This window comes from Amblyomma mixtum, chromosome 3 (assembly GCF_055824585.1).
Source record: "Amblyomma mixtum isolate Tamu chromosome 3, ASM5582458v1, whole genome shotgun sequence".
NCBI lineage: Eukaryota > Metazoa > Arthropoda > Arachnida > Ixodida > Ixodidae > Amblyomma > Amblyomma mixtum.
The window spans coordinates 204816029-204839998 of NC_143014.1; the positions used below are offsets into that span (position 1 = coordinate 204816029).

Consider the following 23970-nt stretch of genomic DNA (forward strand, 5'->3'; position numbering starts at 1 on the left):
GTCTGCAAGAGGCTGATGAACGCCGGCCGAACGAGCGTCGTCGCGCCCGAAGGCGTCTGCGCCGTACATCATGGCGCTCGGGGAACCGAAATGTGCGTCGCCGGCGGCAGCTTGTCTGAACTCTGCACTGCCGAGCGGAGGCCGCGCGTGCGTGCCCGAAGCTCTCATTGTCCGCGCCGCCTGTGTATGCGGCCTGCACAGCTGCGCAGCTGCATTCCCATGGCGAGGGAGGCTGCAGCTGGGCCCCATCCGCGCTCGCTGTTGCCGACGCGGTTCCCAGGCGGGGCCGCGCGCGCCGCCCAGGCAGCCGCCATATGTGCGGGCGCGTGCCCGCAGCCATTTGCAGACGCTGCTGCTGCTCGGGCCATGAATGGAAACAAGACGCCAGACGGGCACGGCTCGGGCGTGCCCCCTCTGTCCCCGCGGAGAGGAAGGCGGCGCGGCGCTGCGAATCGGTCCTGCATAGAGTCAGTGGAGAAGTTGTAGGTTGTCAGTCCTGCAACCTGAAAACGCGGCACTTGCCTCATGGGCGAACACTCACAAGCACGGGCAGTACGGATATGGTACGACAGAGGCTTACGAGGTTGAGAACCAGAGGACTTCGCGAAACACCCAGAGCTTTAGCGATATGACCTCGATATGATAGGGCCTTGTGACCTCGAGTGTACCAGAAGTTTGGAAAAACGCTAACATTCTCTTAATTCATAAGAAGGGAGACGTCAAGGACTTGAAAAATTACAGACCGATCAGACCGTTGCCTACAGGGTATTTACTAAGGTAATCGCTAATATAAACAGGACAACATTAGACTTCAATCCACCAAATTATCAGGCAGGCTTTATTAAAGGATACTCGACAATAGATCATATTCACATTCTCAATCAGGTGATAGAGAAATGCGCACAATATAACCGACTCCTGTATATAGCCTTCATTGATTGCAAAAAAGCATTTGACTCAGTGGAAACATCACTTAGGCACTGCGGAATCAGAGTACAGAAGACAGTTATGTGCAGATATTAGAACATATCTATAACAACTGCACAGCTACCATAGTCCTCCATAAAGTCAACACTAAAATTCCAATAATGAAGGGTGTCAGGCAGGGAGACACGATCTCGCCAATGCTATTCACCACCTGTTTACAGGAGGTATTCTGAGGCCTGAATTGGGAACAGTTGGGAATAAGATTTAATAGAGAATACCTAAGTAATCTGCGATTCGCTGATGACATTGCCTTGCTAAGTCACTCAGGACATGAACTGCAAAGCATGATCAGTTAGACAGGTAGGGCAGAACGATGGGTCTAAAAATTAACATGCAGAAAACCAAAGTAATGTTAAACAGTCTAGCAAGAGAACAGCAGTTCACAATTGACAGCGAGGTGCTGGAAGTAGTAAGAGAATATGTCTACTTAGGGCAGGTAGTGACCGCTGTTCCGGATCATGAGAGGGAAATAACTGGAAGTATATAAATGGGGTGCAGCGCATATGGCAGGTTCTCTCGAATCATGAATGGCAGTTTGCCAATATCCCTCAAGGGAAAAGTATATAACAACTGTATCTACCGGCACTCACCTATAGGCAAGAAACGGGGGGGCTAACGAAATGGGTTCAGCTTAAGTTAAGGGCAACGCAGCGAGCTATCGAAAGAAAAATGATAGGTGTAACGTTAAGAGACTGGAAGCGGGCGGAGTGGGTGAGGGAACAAACGCAGGTTAATGACATTCTAGTCGAAATCCAGAGGAAGAAATAGGCTTGGGCAGGGTATGTAATGCACAGGCAAGATAACCGCTGGTCCTTAAGGGTAACAGATTGGATTCCAAGGGAAGGCAAGCGTAGCAGGGGTGGCAGAAAGTAAGGTGGGCGAATGAGATTAAGAAGTTTGCGAAGATACGGTGGCCACAGCTTGCAAATGACAGGGTTAATTGGAGGGACAAGAGGCATTTGCCCTGCAGTGGGCGTAGTCAGATTGATGATGATGATGACCTTGGAGTCAACTCTGAGATTCGTTGCCACTGGGTGCGAGCCGGCCGAGATGAGAGGGTCTTGAGATTCACGAATTTCTCAGTTTTTGCTAGCGCAGATCACAGAACCGATGACGATAAATATGATCTACTCGCATTCATCTCATCTGTTGCGTCGTATACATGATCGTATTTGCTGAACGTACTGTACACCTCCAAGGCATTTCTTTTTTCTGGTGAAAACTTGTATGCTCTCCAACAAGAAACAAATATTTGGCTCAGCAATCTTTCAGAATGGCTTAGAGAAAACAAGTTAGAAATAAAGATTGAAAAGAAAAAATGAGTTGCTTTTCGCCCTCGTAACAAGTGTATTGAAGAGAACGTATTAATAAAAATCCTTGATGAAGTCTTCCAGCGCTCCACTTGTCATAGGTTTCTTGGTGTTTCGTTTGAAGAAAACCTAAACTGGACCACTCACGTCGACAGCATTGCAAGATCCATCGGCATTATTAATAAATTAAAGCATCTCTTACCTTCTCGATTAAAAAAAACAGTTGTAGTATAGCCTAGTGCATTCACGCCTCCAATACTGTTTATCTGTCGGGGTACCACGATGAAAATTAATATCGATAGCTTGCTAACATTATAGAAACGTAGGATATATGTCATTGAAAATGTGGCCTATAGAAGTTATTCTGCGCCTCTTCTCAAGAAGAATAGTACATTAACAGTAGAAAATCTTATTAACAAAAAAAAAACAGTCATTGTAATATTTCGAGAGATCAGGCATAATCAAAGAGCCTTTTTCAGAACATACCTTCCAAAAGAACACAAATATAATACAAGGCACATTACGTACAACACGGGCAAGATACGGACAAACTACGGTATGCAAGAGCAATGTTTCATAATTTCAGATTTTTTAAATCACCATCCTGCCATACTACTGTAAACGAATCATCATCTCTAGCCGCCGCGGTGGCTCACTGGATATGGCGTTCGGTTGCTGACCCGAAAGATGCGGGTTCGATCCCGGCCGCGGCGGTCGAATTTCGATGGAGGCGAAATTCTTGAGGCCCGTGTGCTGTGCGATGTCAGTGCAAGTTGAAGAACCCCAGGTGGTCGAAATTTCCGGAGCCCTTGACTACAGACGCAAGTTTTACTGGTAAACAGGCGTTATCATGCGTTTTTAATGCCGCGAGTATGTACTTATTTTATCCTGCTATAACACTGCAGTAAAGAAGCAAATGTTGGCAAGGACTGTTGCACACGAAAGGCCAAATTGGGCAATGTACGCTTATATTTAATGTATCTCAATTTATCAAGAATTTCTAGCTGATTTTACTTTAACCTAAGTGCCCATACAATGTTGAATTCCTGCGGTCTTGTCACTCAAATAATGGGAAAGAGTGGTATGGTAGAGCCTGCATACTATTTCAAGCATGTCAGACTGCTCATCTGCTGTCCACCGAGCGGCCGGTTGCAAGCATTGTATGTTAGTAGCGTCTGCCCTCTCCCTATCCTTTTTATTTCCGCTAGCCGCAGCTCAGGTGCTTCAGGCTTCGGTGGCAGATGCCGCGGCTAGCAACATCTTTTTACTTCCGTTGTTATTTTATTAATAGACCATTAATAATAGTAGTAGTAGTAGTAGCGGTAATGCCGCCGATGCTGGGATGTGGCTTGACACTCGTTCCAGAGGAATGCTTATACCTGCGTCTGGTATGTATTACCGCGTCAGGAATAATATACAGAGCACCAGAACCTCCGCGTGGCACTCAATTAGGGTCTCCCTAGAAGGAACTTACGCAGTCTGAATTGCATCGCTGCGCCACCTACCGGCTTCGTAAGGAACTATTTGGCTCTGCATGCACGGAGAATGCGCCGGCCGCAGGGCCCTTATTAGAGGCTTTTAGCATATTTATTTACTTATTTATTCATAATACCTACATCGCCAGAAGGCACTATTGTAGGATGGTCGAGTACAGGTGGGTCACACAATGGCAAAATGTTCGCTGTAAAGCACTCTATATCAGTGTTATTTTAGTCTTTCATGTATACAGCAAAGAGCACTGCTATAAAGTTTCACAAGTAGTTTCTGGACACCTCGGAATTCATTGCCGAGATTGTGAATGGGCAAGAAAGAAGAAAAAACAGTGCGTGCCGCTGCATCGTCAAACAAAAGTGATCGCGAAAAACCGGGACAAAAGTGCAAGGGAAATAAATCGAGGCATATAAGATAGTGAAGCAGAGGAATTCATGTGTCAGCGCTTCTTCTTTAGCACTGTTGCAAAAGAGCTGTCACTTATGGGGAACTGGTAATCTGTTGTCACGTTTTTCTTTTTTGGGACGCTGTGTATCTTTCCATACCCGCCTCATCTAGGTATTTATACTTAGTTTGGTTTATGGAGGTTTAACGTCCCAAAGCGGCTCAGGCTATGAGGGACGCCTTAGTGAAGGACTCCGGAAGTTTATACTTAGTGGCACGGAAATAAACCTTCAGGTGATTATCAGCGCTGTGTTCGTCTGTTTCCTTGTCTCTTGTGCTTGTCTGTGTTCGCGCTGCTCGATATAGGATGCTTGAGCAACTAGCCCGCCAAAACGTTCTGCGCAACTTAAAATTCAGCAGTCGGTCACTTTGAAGGATATATAGGCTTATGTCTTCTTCAAGTACTTCTGTGGTCGCGATATGCGATCTGGCACTTGCTGTCTGAAAGCTGCACGTGGGCTACGCGCCGTAATGGAGGCTCTTTCGTGTGTACTGACATCGCAAATCACACGGGTTTTTATAGCGAAAAAAAAAAATCACAATCAGTGCGATTCATGGGGCGATGTGTGGGTTAGCATTGGAGTCCGCCTGGCGCTTGCGTCTCCTTCAGCTGCTAGACGACGCTTTGACTCCGCAATGACGTCCATGTTGCGCTGAGTGGCGGGATCCCCAGCAAGCGGCTGCCGCTGCCATCTAAGCTGCTGAAGTTAAGCCCGCCGTGCTCGGCGGGCTTCTACGTCGCTCCGAAGGGGCAGATTCCATCACTCCCCTCCCTGTCGCTGGCGGTTTAAAATGGCATCGTTCACTGGGGCAAGTCCAACAGCTTCAGGGAATGGAGCGCAGCTTTCAGTTCAAGTCCGACCGCTTCGAACTGTGAAGATAAACTGGGAGAGCTGGCGGCGCTGACCTGCTATGGAGCGTGTGTGTCCTCCCACCCTCTCCACTTCTCTGATTGGCGGCCACGCCTCCTCTCCTCCACTTAACTCATCCCATCTAGTCCGCTTGGCCACTCACCTCCTCTCTAATCTTCCACAACCTCCTGTACACATTCAACTCCGTGGCCTCAAACTGGCAGTGCCGGGCAGATTTTGCGAAGATGGCAGTAGTAATGTCGACGTATTAAGAAAAGGCCTGGCTGGAGGTTACGACGCCAGTGTGCAACACCAGCTGAAGTGGTGTTTGCGCCGTTTCCGCACAAAACAGTGATCATTTCTCCGTTGAGAGGCGCGTACGGCGCAAGCACTAGTTCCAGCCGCTGTGCACAGCGCCACAAATCTATAGCGCGTAAAGGCCATGGAAAAAGAACGGCACCACTCCCCTTCGCTCCTCGTTTCTCCTCCGTGCTACGCCAAAGACGCTGCAGAACCAGGCAGCTCAACCGCGATGGTCATCATTTATTCGACCCCACTGCCACGGGTGGTCGCGAGCAGCACCCGAAGACGAAGGTAGTGCGAGGCGGGTGCAGGGGTGGTCACGTGACCGGTCTCTCGGCAGCCTCACTATAGTGGGATACAACTTCAAAAAAAAAAAAAAAAACGGCAGTTGGTAACACTGGGTTACGATCCGCGGAGTCCTGTATTACTCCGCTGGCGAATCGCAACAGTAAACGAAGTCAGTTTTTTAACGTTTGAATGTATTAAAGAAGCCAGGTATCAAAGTTAATCTGTTTATTGTGATAAGCTTCTTGTTGAGGTATAAAAAGTTTCAACAACGGACTATTTTTTTTTTTTTTGTCGTGGAGGAATTCTGTGCGGTGGTCCTAAATATGGGCGGAGCTTCACTGCAAACTTAAGTTGTACCACACTATTGCACAAGTTTTTGCTGGCGGTGGGGTCGCAGCAGACTTACGTGATTAGGCCGTGCCCACCTCACGCGCCCGTGGCCGTTTCGTCTTCTTTGCGGCTCAGAGTAGATGTCGCGGGGGCATGCAACTCTTTCGCTATCGAAGACGTGGGACTGTCGTTCCGGTCGCAGTCAGCAGCCAAAGTTCGGCGTCAAAGCGTCAGCAGCGGCAAAATTCAGCCGTACGCGAGGTGGAACGCTAAGCCGCGAGCTTCGCGGCCAAACCAAACATCGTCGCCAGATGTGTGCAGCATATGTTCGGGAGAGGGGAGCATCTGGACTAGCTGCCCCCTTGGTTGTAGCCGGACACCCCTATGGTTCGCCGCCTGCTAAACGTGGGCTAACGGATGCGAACTGCGTGCTCACAAATGCGAGCAGCAGCGGGAACCATGCTGCTGTCAGGTTCGTGTTAGGGAGCAGCTTAGCTGTTAGTTTTATCGCGATAGCGTTAAAGGCCCCGTTACTCCAAAAAAGCGGGCGTCGGCGTTAGCGGCCTCAGTGTTGTGAGCGATAAATAGGGGGGCCCAAGCAGCCACTCCCGGGGAGACAACCCAGGTCACGTGACCTTGTGGGGCCAACACAACCTACCCGCCGGATAGCGCGAAACTAACCACCCTGGCAGGTGGCAGTTAAATTAATGGTTTGTCGCGAGAGGCTGCTCGGGAAGAGCAACTTGGATCGCACAAGACCCACCGTTGGGAGCACCTATATATCGCAGGACAATGGCGGATCCCTCAACCGCTGCACCATTGAGAAAGGAGTGATATGAGGACCCCCAGGATGTGTGAATGCAAAGTGCAGAATGAGCAATTCCGCTTATGTGGGCATGAAATAATTAACCATATCGCGTCCATTTTTTCCCCCCCATTTCTCCTCCAAAGAGATAGAAGCGCCACTGCAAGGGACTGATCACGCGATTTTACTTTTAAAGGACTATAGACACCAAATTTTTGCTTGCGGGTTTTCTTCTTTCAAACGGTGCGTTAGATATTGGTATACATTGAGCACACCGTGGTATTCGTCTGCGGCCGCTAAATAATTTATAATTGAATTTCTTCTTGGCGCTGTTTCGGTTTCAACTGCCGAACGATAGCTGTGACGTGTAATTGATGTTTAGGTCACGTGAGGAATGAAAAATCTGCTGTATAATTGCTGACAGGTCGTTTTTTGTCACTGCAGGTCTTGAAAGAGGCTGGCTTAAGTGTTGTAGTGAGTTAAAACTACGCGTCAGCGATTATGCAAGCATTTTCCTAGTGTATCACGTGACCTAAACACCAACTACACGTCACAGCCATCGTTCGGTTGATGAAACCACAACCGAATCAGCACGAGAGAAGAAATTCAATTATAAAGTATTCAGCGGTCGTAGGCGAATACCACTCAGTAATTCATCTATTCTAATGTCTAACGCATCATTTAAAGAAAAAAAAAACGCTACAAAATTAGGTGTCTATAGTCCTTTAACAGTCGAACGCCAAAGCCGCTTAGACACAGCGGTCGGCCTTCGTTTGTCATGCTATCATGTGTGCATCCAAAGACAACCTACAAAAAGTCAAGGCTGAAAGTTGCATGATGTGACATTTACACAGTGTAGTGCAAAACTTGCGACCAGGCGCCATTACGTCCTCTGCGCAACTTGCCAGCACGGGTCTTTTAGTGGGTGCATATGCAGTGCTTAAAGTCTGGCTCCATCGAAGGGGGGTCTCTAGTGATTCGAGCACAGATGGAGAGGAAAATAAAAAGGGAGAGAGAGAAAGTGGCTGGCGGCATGCTTTGCACGTCGTCGTATACAAAGCGGAGAAATCATTTTAAAGGTCGTTGTTTGCTCAGTTTATGTCACATGCCTGAAATAAACGATCCACACTCTCTGCCAGCGTGCTCGTTGTTTCTGTGTAGCCTTGGAGCTGAGCGACCACCTTTGGTCTGACTCGTGGTGTGAGGGCACGGGTTTGCCTTTTTCTTCCACCCTTTGTGTAGCGCAGCCCACTCTGTACTTTTCTCCGTCTCGGGTTTTCGAAAACATGTTAATGGTTCTTACTAAACATATCAGCGAAATTTTCGAAACGATAGAGAATCCGCCGCGGTGGCTCAGTGGTTACGGCACACAGCTACTGAGCCGGAGTTCTCGGGCTCGAACCCAGGGCGGCTGCGTTTCGATGGAGGCGAAACACAAAATGTGCCCGTGTGCTGTGCGATGTCAGTGCACGTTAAAGATCCCCGGGTGGTCGAAATTATTCCGGAGCCCTCCACTAGGGCACCTCTTCCTGCCTTTTTTCTTTCGCTCCCTCTGTCATTCCTTCCCTTACGGCGCGGTTCGGGTGTCCACCGAGGTGTGAGTCAGTTACTGCGGCACTTTCTTTCCTTAAAAACCAATTTTAAATTTTCATATAAAAGAAATGTTTTGACCACCACAGACAAGAAGAATAAAAAAAATGGTTGCTTGCTTCGGATTCATGCAGTCTCTATGTGCATTCTAGCACGGGGGGTCTCTGACCCCTTGCCAATATTGGAGACTCCCCGAGACGCCGCTGGCTTTAAGCACTGTGCGTATGATTTGGGGAGTGCGTTAAATGACAGGACTTTTTACAAGTAGCTGCAGTATCACACGCTGAAAATGCCGCTAGTACAATATTTCAGTGAGAAAAAATGCAATTCCGAAAAAAAAAAAATTTGCGCGCATACCAGGGCCTAGCCCGTGGGACAACAGAAACCTGCTATTTCTATAGTGCAGATTTCTAAGTTCGGTGGCAAATTCCATTTAGTGGGTGAACAGTTTCCCGGTACTAAAGCAGTTACCGCGCGAGGTGGCATCTTACTCACGCTAAAATAAAATAATAAAGAAATGCGCCACTGTTAAAGCGCGTATGTACGTCTGTTTATGAAAGGTCTTGCTCAAGTTTTGTTCTTCGCACGCAAGTGCAGAGCCGCGACGTAACATAAAGGTGCATCAGCTGCGCGCTGCGCTTGCAATTGTTGGAGGCACGCTGGCTTCTTCTTTTTCTAGTTTTTATCGCAGCTATCGACAGATGGCGCTGCCGGTGCAGTGGCGCGTGCTTTCACTGCCTTCACAGATCGTTCTCTTTTTTTTTCTTTTTTTTTTCTTCGGCTAGGACACAAATTCTGTGCCCTCCCGCTACAAAGGGCAATGCCACAATATCATCATCATCATCATCAGTCGCTGTGGCTTTCGGTCGCCTACACAGGGGTAGCTCCGAGAGTCTTTCAGCGGTCTTGTTAATACCAAAAGCCTTACTGCTGAGTTTTCATAATCCCTTACTGCTCATTACATTAGAAACAAGCTACGCTCTCCTTCGGTTATTTTTGGCGCGCGACGAGAACTTGCGTTCCCGGGATTTCGCCCAGGCCGAATCGCGCGGCAGCCGCTGGTTTCGCAGTGTGTCGTCGTTGGATGATAAACGCACTGACACGACATTTCCCTTCGCGCAGGTGGTTGATTCAGAGTTCTCAGAATTCTGCTGCAGACTTTCGCTACTTGAAATCTGTTGTCAGGGTTGCTTAATTGCTGGTAAACTGTGTTGAAAACGCACGTTTCACCGGGCGCACGCTGAGTGTGTGCTTGAGCGTAAATGCTGCAGATCGCAGCGTCGTTTCCCGTGCATTCGCGAGCACAGAACACTCTTCTGGGTGAAGTTTGCGGAGGTGGTCGAACCGCCGGTAAGGAATGCAGGCCTGGGTGCTCTGTATCCGCCCTGCCGTCGATCGTTCTAACTCCCGGCATCTACCGCATAGCGTGAGAAATTTTCGGGCTGCATGTTCTAACTCTGGACAGACTTTTCATCGAGCTACCTTGTCCGGTGCGATCATGCGTGTCTAATTTTTGTTTATAAGGCTCGCAACAATGTCAACTTGTTGACGTCTCCTCTAAAGCCGCAATTTAATTGATTGGATGTATTGAGAATAGCCGCAATTTAGCTCAGCTGCCGCCGCGGTGGCTCAGCGGTTGTGGCGCTCGGCTGCTGACCCGAAGGACGCGGGTTCGATCCCGGCCGCGGCGGTCGAATTTCGATGGAGGCGAAATTCTAGAGGGCCGCGTACTTTGCGATGTCAGTGCACGTTAAAGAACCCCAGGTGGTCGAAATTTCCGGAGCCCTCCACTACGGCGTCCCTCACAGCCTGAGTTGCTTTGGGAGGTTAAATCCCCATAAACCAACCATAAACCAATTTAGCTCAGCTGGGTTATCTTTGAGTTAAGAGTTTGTCAAGCGGGGAAGTTGAACAAGACTCCGCGCGAGATCGCCGCACCGTGCTCTTCGTTCGTAATCGCAGCCTATTGTAAGAAGAGATCCCATTAGTTTCGTTAGCGTTGTTTTGTGACTCGCTGTTACAAAGCAGCAGCTCCCATGCTTCAGGCTTCATTTACTGATGATCTTTTTAGGTAAGCAGGCGCTGCGAATAATCTACATTATAGGGCATATTCCGGCCGTTGTCCTGCAATGACTGACAGGTGAACCTATCGTGTTTAACGCTCGTTATTTCATGCTCGATATTTTCAGCTTCAGTCTCGCCCCACAGGAACCGAGCACGCTGCTAGGCTGGCCTGTACGCCAGATTGCGCAAGGCGTGCTTCTTATAACTCTGCGCTTGATGCTCGCACGTTTCGCTTTCTCAGAAGCTGCCCGCCCTCACTTGCCGTGTGAACGTTTCTCAACGCATTCTACAGGAACGCCTCGTCCGTCAGCTGCCAGTGTGGCTTGACCTGTTAACAGCTATCTGCTTTCTTTCTCTGCTGCCATACTTTTGTGTTTTGTTGGTTTCAACATAGCGGAAAGCCAAAGGTTTCTTCCTGTTTTTGTTAATTGCTTTCTATTTCCGGCATGCAAACTACACATTTTTCGCAACGAAAACGTAAAAGAACGTAAGATGTGCACCCACATTCGCTCGATTAAATCAACGGAATTACTGATTGCTCCTCAGCGATGGACGCAGCAATGGTATCGCGGTAATGTGGTAGCGAGAGCCGTGTTCGACGAGACGTCATCACCTAGTTAGTCACGAGCGCCTCTCTCATGTCTTCACAGATCTGGCCGCTACCACCACACCTTCTCTGGGCTGTGGTGGCCCGTCGTCGCAGCATCTGGGCTGCAAGATGCCGGACTCACCTCAGGACATCAAACCCTTGAGCCCGACTCAGTTGCCCAAAGTCTCATCCATGCAAGGTGAGCGATTTTTAATTTTCAATTGTTAAAGTGAGCCTACTCACGTACAGAGGCCGCGTGAAACAGTGAAGAGTCAAAGTGCTCGTTGACACTCGTTTTCAACCTGGGCGCCCTCTAAACCGTAAGGCGCATCGTTTTAAAAGTGAACCCTGTGGCGTCGCCTTGATACCATGCAGTAAGTACTGCAATGACCAACTACGGAGACCCGGAGTAAGAGGCGCCGTCAAATGTTCATGTGGAGAGAGCATCGTATAGACCAGGTGATGGCGCCACAAGGAAGGCAGCCATGCTGTGCTTTGTCTGGAATTGTGCGTTGCTGGAAACTATGGCTTTTCTCTGCATGTAAATGAACAGGCTTATCTCTCCTTCGAGGTCTGCCTCCGGCTTCGATTCCTGTAGAGTTCCCCATAAGCTTTCGCTACTGCCTTCCTGGTCTCCACCTTCTCTTTGCTCTTACCCCAGTCTGAGAGCATCTGTTCGACTGCTTGTCGAACCGACGCTCACAGACCGCATGCGCATTTTCTGTGGCCATTGTCCTTCCTTCTTTGCGTAAGTATTCAGTTCGAATTGAGTGCAGCATGTTTAATGAAAACGCGCTCGGATATGCCCGAACCGGTACTATCCTTAAAGGTTTTGGAGGGTAGAGAAGGTAATCTATTTCGCTAAAATTTACTACACGGGCTACCCGCGTCGGATGCCGATTATGACACCCCACGTGTTGTTGCGTAAGGCTCGAGTTGTCCCTATTCTTAAGAAAGGTGACTGCCAACTAGTTACCAATTATCGCCCCATGTTATTTTTGTTATATTGTAAAATTTTTAGAGGACCGTAATATTTTGAAAGCTTACCAACATGATTTCAGGAGAGGTATGTCAACTGTTACCCAACTTTTATCTCTTGCTTCGGGACGTTAAACCCCAATAAACCAAACCAAACCAATTTTTATCTGTAGTGCATGAATTTTCAAGAGTGCTGGATGCTTCCGGACAAACAGACGTCTTATTTTTTGACAAGGTGCCTCGCGGAAAATTATTGTTTAAACTAGAATCGATTGGACTTCCCTCCTTTATAATTCAATGGGTGCGCGCCTACTTTACAGATAGGCAGCAATTTGTATCTACCCAGAACTCTTGTTCAGACATACTGCATGTGACTTCAGGGGTTCCTCAAGCAAGCATCTTGGGACCCCTGTTATTTTTTATCTATGTGAACGACCTAGAGAATATTGTTGAAAAGGATGTAACGGTGAGGCTGTTTGCCGACGATTGTATTATTTTCAAAGAGATAGTAGGTGATTCTGACCACTTGTCACTACAAAAAACTGTAGTAGCAATTGCAGACTGGTGTGAGCGCTGGGGCATGGTTGTTAACCCCCCCCCAAAAAACGTATTATTAAGAATCACAAGGAAAAAAGTGCCCAGGCTCCACAGTTATATACTTCACAACTATTCCATTTTCGAAGCAGAGAGCTATAAGTACCTCGAAGTAATCCTCACTAGCAAACTTACTTGGTCCTTTCATATTGCTGACATCTGCACATCAGCAGTAGAGAAGTTATGGTTTATTAAAAGAAAATTGAGAAACTCTCCCGTCAGTACCAGAATCACTGCATACAAGGCTTGCGTTAGGTCCCGACTTGAATATGCGGTGGCAGTGTGGGACCCGCATAATTAGAAAGACATTGCTCAACTGGAGCGTGTTCAGTGAAAAGCAGTTCGTTTTATTTATGGCAAATATAGAAGGACCGACTCTCCAACTGCATTAATTCGAAAGAGTAATTTACAGTTGTTGGCAATAAGAAGGAAAGTTACCCTCTAGTACTGCTTCATAATTACATGTCTGGAAATGTGAAGGCAGATCTTCCTGATTGTGTGAAACTGGCGAGCACTAGGAGAACACGACATGTACATGAGCAGTCATTAGCACCAATCTTCGCGCGAACTAGTGGGTTTCAGCACAGATTTTTTCCGAATGCTGTCGCGGAGTGGAATGGTCTTCTTTCGGGTCTATGCAAATCTAAGTATTTTGAGAAGGAGCTGGAGAACTTATTGCATGGCTCCTAGTATCGTTGTTTGATGACTCTGGATTTGTGTCCTGTTTTATTGACTTGCGGTGTTGTAGCTGACGCTTTTATAGGTTTTTTTTTTAGTTGTATGCCCCTCCTGCTTGGGCCAACTCTGGCTTGCAGTATACTGAAATAAATAAATAAATAAAGCCTATCTAGGAGTAGCGCATGCTGCATTTTCAAACACAGCATATGAGCCTGCGAAAGATAGAAAGACACGCATATCACCTTCGATGTTGTCGCTTTGCGCAGAGTACAGGACTTGGAGCGACTGCGTCATGGAGTTCTCATATGTGCACGCACAGTATATGTCAATATGGGTGAGAACAAGAGATGCATAAGCGCGCTCTTTTTCTCTCGGTGACTTAGAAGCGCGGTGCGTTAGGAACCATAACACTGCACAAACTTCGTGCTTGCTTTCGATTCCTCTGAAAATGTCGAAAACAGGTTCATTGCAGTATTATCCGCGCGACGCCGACGAGAGGAACGTCGGACGTACTGCTGTCGTGACCGCTAGTCGCGCGTTTGATGGCGACATTGAGGGCTCATTACCGGGTACCTTTAACGCTTCTCTGCGGGTCAGCGAACGTTGCTGCGCTGTGTCCAATGGCTGAGCGTGGAGCTGCAGTCAACTCTGCGCCTGACCTCTTTTCGCGGTTGTCGAATACTCCTTCCCTAATTAAACTGCTGTCACTCGGTGTGGGGCGCAGCAACGTCTACTTATCTTCAGAGTACCTAAATTTCACAGCAACTGTTTCTTCGTCACATACGAGCCCACCGACGGAGTAGGCGGTCAGGGCTTACAAACGCACTGTCGACGAATACTATGCGCAGGAAAAATTGGATTTAGCTGATTTACCACTACCGCACCCATCCTTATCGATCCGTGAAGCTCGCATTCTTCGCCGAATACAGTTTAATCTCCTACATACACCAGCCAAACTTTACCTGTACCGGTACACTTCCACACCTCAGTGCCCAAACTGTCCACACATATATGCAGACATAGAACACTGCCTTACACAGTGCCACGCAGCCTTCCAGTCCCCCGCCATCCTTTCCCCCCACCCCCACCGTGGCCCATCCGGCTCACCTCCCTGGATCTGAGACTGCAACGTGCCCTCGTCGCCTTCGCCCAGGACGTACTGAAGGCCTAATAGAAAGGATGTTCGAATAAAAATGTCACACCACACCACCACTGGGCACCTTGGGGTGATCCTATCAACTGTAGACCTCTTTCTTAAATGGCGCTGGTTAAAATTCACGATTTCTATAAATAACGCTTGGTTGTCATGTTCAAAATCAAAACTCGTAGGAATATTTACTACATAAATATTACGTAAATTTGCTTAATTACAAGTCCGGGAGTTCAGTTACAGTAAAAGGCATGCGTGGCATGGACAGTGACTGCGCCCAGTTTAAATTTAGACAGATAACATTTGCAATACTACCTTCCTTTATTATTAAACAAATATAAAGTTTTAATTTTGATCTATTCACTTTGATCACAGTCGTTTACGCGCTTTGTACGCTACAGTGCAAAGCTTTTGCTGTTGGTTACTGAGATAATTCGACGCTTATATCGTTGCAAAGTTCTTTATTTGCGTCCTTTCCCTCAAAGCGGTGTGGTTGTAAACTGAGTCTTTCGTACAAAGCTATGCTATGCTTTCGAGCCACTTCTGAGTGAAAATGGTCAGTGGAGTTGTCGAGCTGCGGCCTACAACTTTTTTTTTTTTGTTGCAAAACCACTCTGCAATTCTTTTTTTTTTTAGCTTGAGGCAGAAATAAACAGATTTGATTTGATTTTATGTAACTGCCGCTGGAAAGCAGTGCATGGGACCGCTGACTGATGTACTCGTGAGATTTTCAGCTGTGACTTATTATCTACAGCAGAATTTTTTCTTCGAATGCTAAACCTACTATCGACCGATTACGTTTGTCCTTCCGGCTAAATGGCCTGTGCGCATCTCTGCGCTGTATTGAGGGCGAAAGTAAGAAAGGCCCGCTCGGATGGCTCAGTGGCTGCAGCGCTCTGCTGCTCAGCGTGAGAGTGCGGGCTTAATCCCGGCCGCAACGCCCGCATTTAGATGCACCGAAGTCGTCTACTGATACTTCGGTGCATCTCAAAACTAACGCCCGATGATCGAAATTAATCCGAAGACCTCCATTAGCGTGCGCCTCAAAGCCGCTCCCTTGGCTTTTATTAACTCTGACAATAAATAGGCGCGACATATCGATTAAGCTATGCTTTGTTACCAGGGCACATTTGTTGATATAACAGAGCTTTGTTGAGTCGTGTTCTCCGTCATCTGATCTTTTCTCCAACTCGCGAAAGGTATGCAACATCACGGCCTTCGAATCGGTCCTCAGCTATCTGCTGAGTGCCATCACGGGACTTCGAAAAATTTGTCCTCAAAAGCCGTCGTTCTTTCTCGAGTCACAGGAGAGGTTGCACAGCTGTTCTTTGAAGCCTTTTGTGTCGAGCTCCGAACCGCGACAGAACTTCACTTCGGAGCGATCGTGGATAAGGGCAAAAGCAGTCAGCTTTCTTTTCCTTTGCTTTCCTTTCTTTTTTTTTTCTTTTTAAAGCTACGACAGCTGTTTCTTGTAGTATAAGCTTTCACCGTAGGAAACGACATTTTCCCACTCCGAGCGCTAGAATGTATAAGCGCGCCAGTTGCGCGTGTTTTTTTAGAGCGCCTCGTTTCAACAGGTGCCGCTCGCGCACTCCAGACCCAAGCATCAGCTGTGTATACGCACACGCGGCTCATTTGTCGGCGGAGGGGACCTTTCCAGCTCTTGTGGCTAGCTTCACACCGCACTGACCTCAAAAGTGAGCCGAGAGCGGCATGTTCTTCGATCGTTACGCGCACACAGCCCCGAAAGACTCCGGCGACGGCGTTGCTATAGTGCGCAATATATCGCCACCGTACGATTCCTCCAATACAAAGAGATGTGGATTTATTTTTCTTTTCTCTCTTCTATTTTTGTTGTTGTCGTGTTACACTGTTTACATTTCGGGGCATTAACCCCCGGTTCGGAGGGAGCTTAGAAAGGGCTTATCGGCTTATTGCTATGCACGGCCGAAACAGGGCGAACAGGGCGATGCGTTTGAAAAGGAACGCGGTAGAAAATCTAAAGACACCACATGCGTGCGACTGGCGCTGTCTCGAGTGTCACGCCACACTTTACACCATTATCCGTAGTCTTTCTCTGTCGGGCGAACTGGGCGAGTGCAACAAGGCGTAGCACGCTTTTTGTGATTTTGTTTGAGGCGACAGAATGCAAATCTTGGTCTATGGAGGCTGTATTTTATCAACACCGCTGTAGCGAACATTAATTAGGGAATTGGAGAGGGGAGGGGGGAGAGGGCTTGTCCACTATCCCTCTTTCACACGTTCAAGCAGGCAGTTTTTGTGTATATGTACACCGTCAGCGGCAAATTCAAGGCGTATCGTAGGTTAAAAAGATCGTGCGCAACATGAAATGTCAAACGTGTGTAAACTCAAAGGTTGTAGCGCGAAAACAAAGCTACATCATTTTATTAATGCCAGAGTACATTTAATCCAAACTTGGGACAGAAGTAGCGTGCAGAGTGGCAAGACGGGCACTGCAGCTTATCTGAGGAATTTTTGTTTCTGCCTGCTTCTATTACAGCAGTACCTCCACAAAGTTTGCAACAGCACAATTAATCTTCTGTTAGTTGTGCTGTAGTCTCCGTATGCGCTGAAAAATTCGGGCTATAGAAGTAAGCAAGTACACATGGAACCTGCATTGAACGAATTCGGGTAGAGCAAAGTATTACTGATATCGAAAACCCGCGTCTGTGCAACTTATCAACACAATATATTTCTCATATCAGACCGGTGATTGGGCATGCCGAAATCGGAGCGCGTCCGATTTACTTTCGTTCCTTCAGGCTTCCGGCGTTCTCGAAATCTGAAATGAGCGTGAGGAAATAGCTGTGATGGCATCGCAGGCTGTCTGAGCGATAAATAATCTCTCATTTTCTCTGACTGTGGCATCCACGAAGCCGCCTCTAGCTTATAATGTTTCTTTCCTGATTACCGCTGACCTGATTACCGATGTCTGCAGGAGTGGTGCTGAAGTTGCAGACAGGCACCCATTGTGGGATGGATATGCTCCTGCCTGAATAAAGGGGTCCTGTCCTGCTCTTTACAGAGACTAAGTCAACAGCGCTCTCCTGCCAGACGGGGCTATTATTTCTAGATTAGGTGCTCGTAAGGATTCTTTTGCGGTCTGCTGCCTTTCTTGATGTTGAACACGGGAGCTGGCGACATAGGGTACTGTCAAAACTGTGTAGAAGTGTCACCGCTAAACTTTGTGTATGTCTAGTGCGTGCAGTGCGAAATAGTTTTCTTTTCAAGCTCCTGCGCACTTCGCGAATCTTGGAAATGCGCACGCGTAGGAGGCGCCTCGCGAAGGTGAACAGCGCTATGCTAAAACTCTCAGATAGATCGAGGCAGTTCAGGTGCGTGAGCACAGGCGCGTTTAGTTTTATTGAGAGCTGTATTTGCACACTCGTCAAGTTGTGAGCTTGAACACTCGTCATCTTCTCGTCGCCGCTCTAAGAGACCGACCCGTTACAGCCCGCTGTAGAAGAGAAACGACGCAACGATATTTTTTGACCAGAGGATATAGCGTGTTATTCTTGTTATTCTTACTGGTATTTGTATTTCGCCAGCACTGCGTATTACCGTTCGATGTGTTCCAAGTTATACTTGTACTTCGCTTTAAAGGAGCAAACGTATATAAACTATGACTTTCTAAACTCAGCTTTTGCCCCTGGTGTGTGGTTCTGCCGCATAGCATATCTGGAGGCTTCGCTATTTACAGTATGGTTGTACGTAAGCAAGGACTAATATATTTATTATTGTTGTTCACATTGTGGCGGCCGTCGTTGTCGCGGAAAAAAAAAAAAGAAAAACGGAGAGGAAAACAAGGGGGATAGGGCTGCGACCTTGGAGCTGACTTGCCGCTGTTTCTCAGGCGTGAACGGAGCCCATTCGCCGCCTTGCAACGCTGGCAACCCGGTGCCGGTTTGCCCAAACCCAGCGGCCGTGAGGTCGCTCTCGCCGCCGTCTGACTCGAACCACGGGTCCGGTTCCACGGGTGTCTCTTCGTCGACGGCTGCATCCAACGTGTCCGGTGGCTCCGCCAACATCGCTTCAGTCAGCGGCCTCGTGGAAGCCCCATCTGGCGTCGTGCTCGGTAAGTGCGCCCATAAATCCCGAGTGCAACGCTTCGGGTGACAGGCGCGCCACACGTGCGTACCAGCACATACGAGCCGGCTCCGAGCTTTCTGTTCAGAGTGCAGTGGTTCACTCCGTCTGCTCGTGCCGCAGTTGCGTTCTCGCGCATGAAATCAGTGTCAAGATTTGCCGGTTTCTCAGTCACTTTCAGAAAGAAGCCTATTTTCCGCTTTTCAGCCTTGCAAGCACCTAGCATGCTCCAACATGGAGCCCTCTGTGGTGGCTCAGTGGTTAGCGCGTTCGTCTGCTCAGCTCTAGTTCGCGAGTTCCCCGCGATGGCTGCGTTTCTATTTGAGGCGAAACGCAAGAAATACTCGTGTACGGAGATATTCCGGGGCATGCGAAGGAACTCCAGGTGGTCGGAATTAGTCCGGAGCCCTAATTGAAAAGCAACTTATCTAATGCTGCGACATAGCATGTGTGTTCTAGTTTGGGATGACATGACTCTCGCCATGTTCAACGTTCAGACATTGTGCACAGTGTTTGAACTTTGAACTTTGCTTGACTCTACGTCTTCATAGCTCTGGTACAGAGTAAGGGAAGTGCTGCTGTTGTTTCCATCGTCCGCGTCGCGACTCGAGCGCTTTCCCGGACGCATGAGCGCGTCTGGTTTGTGCGCGGAGTAAAGAGGTTGCGTTCACTGGGCATGAAATCGAGCCTCGTTCACCCAATGGCATTGCAGGTTCAGCACAGCCCCGGTTCTGTTCGGTTTATTGATAGTAACAAATATGAGGAGGAGAGAGAGAGTGGGGGAGCAAGCGAGCGAAGAACCGCGGGGCGAGCGTGGATAATAACTTTTCTTTCCTTTCTTTTCTGCAGGGGCACGGCAGCTGAGCAAAGTGAAAAGGTTTCTGACCACTCTGCAGCAGTTTGCGAGCGATGTTTCACCGGACGTTGGGGAGCGGGTTCACGGACTCATTATGGGACTTGTTGTAAGTGAAGCGCGCATGCAACTCTCGAACCACGTACTGAGCAGTTCAAGTGTTCGCCTTGTTCACTGGAAACACGTGACTGGCTGCGGTTTTGAGCGCGGCACATCCGTTCCAGGCTGTTTTCTGTATCCTGTTCTCATTTCATCATCGTGCCTTATACAATAGTCTGCATCTTTTTCCCTGTCACTGCTATTGGAGGAAAAGAAAATTTCTTTTTTTTTTATTTTTCTCGCCGAAATGCGCAAAAGCTTAAAGCACCTTTTTAAAGAACCTCGCAAAAAGATGCTTTAAGTTTCGTGCCTTCGTGCCTTGGAGCAGAGATAGGAAGTTCATGATGGCCAGTCGTGTTCTTTTCGACGAAGCCTAGCCTCTGTGTTTAGTCTTTTAGAGAAGCCTGAGAGCGTATCGTGGCCTTCTGTGCAGTTCGTGCGTGTGGTAAACACGCTGTTCTTATACTCTCCGACAGAGCTCCACGATATCCATCGAAGACTTTCATCACAGCATCCAAGACATCACAAACTACCCACTTCGTCCCTTTGTGGTTCCGTTCCTCAAGGTAACTTGGCTTGCTTCTCGTATTTTATATGACAGCGGTGTGTTCAAATAACTGCTTCTTTTTCAAAGCTGCCACTGCGATTTTTTTTTTATGAATCAATGCAACCGTACAGTCTTTCATAAACCTTCATGCGCGTAACAGTGTCACCATTTGACGCCACAGTTCGTGCGTGTTTTCATTGGAAAGCGCTAGCCGCCTTCATAGCAAGCGCAGCCTACCTTTTTATGCGAATATTAAGCGCTCCCCGCCTTCAGCCAGTGAAGTACCAGTTGGCGTAAGCGCACAAGGCAACATCTGCATTGTCACGTCACAGCGTCCTACGATTTTCGCGCCACCGCTGTGCTGAAGATATAAAGAAATATACCGGTGAGAACTGTGAGCGGTTGGTGGAGTACGTGTCTAAGGCGCTTATCATCGCCCAAGTGTTTAGCACGACTCACGGGATGTCGTAGCCCTGTATATGTAGTTTGAGCTGTGAATACGCGTGCACTGACTGCCAGTTTGAGTTCTTCGTTCGTAATTAATAACCCCGACACCAGACGGGCACAACTACCGCAGCCAGTATGCTTTCTTTTTTTTTTTTGAAGACTGACCACTGTGGTATTTTCTACTTCCTGTTGTTCTAAAATATGTCCACGCTTATAAATATATACACAAACGGTACAGGTAGTGCGCTTTTGTACGGATACCCCCACTGCAGCTCCTGTGGAAGGTCGCGCTTATAAGAAAAACAGTTTCATTTACATGTTGCAAGGACCACAGGTTTTTCAAGAAAAGCAGATGCGTATACGCGTGCGCGAATGAGCAAAGTTCACTATTTTTCCTTGCACGAAAGAAAAGCCATGTGTACTAGCCGGACTGCCGTTCGCGCAAGGTCTTCAATCTCTCTTGAACTCGTCTGCGTGTCTTACGTCATTTATTGTCTGCCTATCGCTGGCTTGCTATTGGAGATGTGTATTGCTCAGTGGCGTTTGTTGCTTACGCGGCCATGATTCACAAAATCTTTTTAATCGACGTTGTATGCGTTTTTGGAGGAAGAAACAACCCACCCATTGTTACAAGCATCAAAAATAGTTACATTTAGGTTGAACAAAATCAGTGGTACTATAAGTTAAAGAATGATCGAGTACGGTGCGCCTTACGACGTGTACAAACTGTGTACTGTGCAACACTGCTCCCACAGTAAAAAAGGTAGCCTGCCCCATAAAACTTTCTCCTCGGTTATTGTTTCGCACATCTCTCTCCTTGTGTTATCCGTTTAGGTTAATTAATTTCAATAACTAAATTATATAGACCGTAAAATTTTGAAGAAACATGTAGAGGTCAGAACATAAGATTTTATTATAGCACATCGAAAGGTAAAGCTTAAGTGGAAAGGTTCTTATTTCTCGCATGCGCGAAATTCACCAGTCCACAGTAGAATTGTTGCATCCAAACGTGAAAAGCTTGCTGGGCAATAGTACGTGCCCATAGACATACGCTGTCGGCGCGTGGAGGTGACCGCACGGATTAGGCGTTACCAGCGTTGTGTTCATTTGGCTTTGACCGTCGGAGAAGCTACTTTCCGCAGTCTATAACGCTGACTGATGTGTTTGACACCGTACGGGTTCGGGATTGCGAAGATTTCCAGTTGTAATTTTTTTTTCGTAGAGCATAACGCGCACAAAATGCATAGTAGAGCGTGCGAACATTAAAAAGTGCGGTTTAATGAATGTTAAATCAGTTGTTCTGTACATATACTTAGGACACCTTGCACAAACACCTTCGCGACACCTCGCTTAAGTTGTCAGCTCGCAACGCTGACAACATTTTTTTCTGCTTTCACTGTGCATATGACCTACCGAGCCTCATGTTCAAGTATGCTGTATTGACACATCTTTCGTGACGACTGAGAAACGGAAAGCTTACGCCTGAAGCATTGAAATCGGCGCTCAACTGCCTGAAAGTGCGCTCAACTGCCGTGCACGCGGACCGTTGTCGAGAGCGGCGCATCTGAGCGGGCCGCTTGTGGGCGCAGTCGCACCTTCCGCTGCTGCAGACGGAGCTGGTGCACTACGCGCGAGCCGCCAAGCAGAGCCCCGCGCAATACCTTCGCCAGCACGAGCAGATAGTGCTGGATCAGCCGGGCGGCGAGCCGTTCGAGATCTTTCAGCCGGACGCCAAGGAGGGCGCCCCCCTCAAGCGGAGGACGCCCCCAGACGGGTGAGCAGTCGACCCGGGGACTCTTTCGGGTTTCTTCTCTGTCCTGAATCAAGTGGCAAAGTTGACGTGTCAGCGAGCATTTTTTTTTTTGTTATTCGGCTTCACCGACGGCTTAGTTGTGGTGCAGAAAAAACAACTTTACAAAAAAACAACGGATGAGCTTTGGGTAGTTCTGAGTCAAACCGGTACCAGACGCCGGTACTTTATTTTGTTAGCAAACAGAGCCCACACGCTCAAAAAAAAAATATTTTAAAAACGAAGCGGAAGCACTGCAGGTACACGGGAAATGCTGATTGCACAGCTGCTACAGATATTCATTTACATCGGTTGCTCATAGAGAAGTGTATGCATTGAATCGAAGCTGTCATCTTCTGCTACTTCTTCCTCTTCTTCTGAGCTCCCACATAGATAACAGGGATGACCTATACCCTCTTACCTACGTGGTTGCCTACGCAGTGTGCGCTATGCAGAGAAAACAACCTCACAAAAGGCGACGGGTGAGCTTTGGGTAGTTCTGAGTCAGGACAGTGCCTACATGAGAGACCTTTTTTTTTTTTTAACATTACCCGAGTGAGCTGGTATCTTGATTGTTATCCACGTAAGCTTTGCTGCGTCGATGCACAGTTGTTGCCTCAAAAATGTTGCACAGAAGTCCTAGAATGTGAGACGATTACGGCGTCATTTCCTTTCCTTAAGAACCAATTTTCAATTTTTTTTTCTCCTGAATTTAAAAACTTAAGTATGGACGGTAATGTCTGTGAAAGCCTGCTAAGTGCTAGCTACATTTCGGTCCCTGTCGGACGAATTTCGTTCCTATCGGGAGCGCATCGCCTACTGTCTCGCGGTTGGCCGCACTAGGCTCGTCTATAGGTTTGAGTAAACGTTCGCCACGCCGGCTTCTAAGCTTTGCCACTGCAGCCGAAGCACCTAAGGATGCGCCGTTATTAAATATCTCTTATCCTAAAGGCGCCAGCGCTTTCGCTGCTTCACCGGTCGGTTTGTTGGCTGCGTAACATACACTCAAAACACAGCGAAGCAAGGGAGTACCTTTAGAGACCATTAGAGTTGTCCCACCAAAACCCCGCTGATGTGCGGTGTCATGAAATTCCCTGATCGGTCGAGACGATCATGACTTCACAGGTGCCACGTGACCACGAAGGACCAATAACAGAGCACCACCCACTGCAGGCAAATTCAAACTAACAAATGCGTAGTAGATTACGAAGGATTATGCGTTAGCATTAGAGGTCCCGCTCCCGAGAAGAGCCGGCGTCGGCCGTGTCCCGAAAAAAAGCGCCAGTGGTCGACGGAGTGCTGACATGAAAGGAAAATCAGTTGCGCTTAAAAAAACAAACAAAAAGGTGGTCAAGCGCAAGGACACAGGACAAGAATGGAGAGAAGACACACACGGCGCTGAACTTCCAATAAACGCAGTTGCAAGTTCAGCGCCGTGTGTGTCTTCTCTCCATTCTTGTCCTGTGTCCTTGCGCTGTTTTATTACATGATACTTCTAAAGCACTGAGTAACGTTCGACGCGATGCTGGCGCACGTTAAGCGCTGTTCATGTTTTCATTGGCAGCTAACGTTCTAGATGATGCTTTGCCAGTTAGTGCAAACCATTCAGACAACGCAGCAGGGATCGGCAGGCACGTATCGTGACGTTATGGAAAAACGCTGACGCTCAGAACTCA

The 23970-nt window shown here is 47.9% G+C and overlaps 1 protein-coding gene across 5 annotated transcripts in view; it reads left to right on the forward strand.

Annotated features, from left to right (window-relative positions):
• nvy (CBFA2/RUNX1 partner transcriptional co-repressor nervy) overlaps positions 1-23970 on the forward strand; it is a 169975-nt gene that overhangs the window by 130926 nt on the left and 15079 nt on the right. For all 5 annotated transcript variants that reach the window (XM_089582513.1, XM_089582512.1, XM_089582515.1 and 2 more), the window contains 5 exons: positions 11114-11251; positions 18327-18548; positions 19409-19521; positions 19988-20077; positions 22095-22279. In XM_089582513.1, the coding sequence (XP_089438639.1) occupies positions 11114-11251; positions 18327-18548; positions 19409-19521; positions 19988-20077; positions 22095-22279 (748 nt within the window). The remainder of the gene's footprint in view (positions 1-11113; positions 11252-18326; positions 18549-19408; positions 19522-19987; positions 20078-22094; positions 22280-23970) is intronic.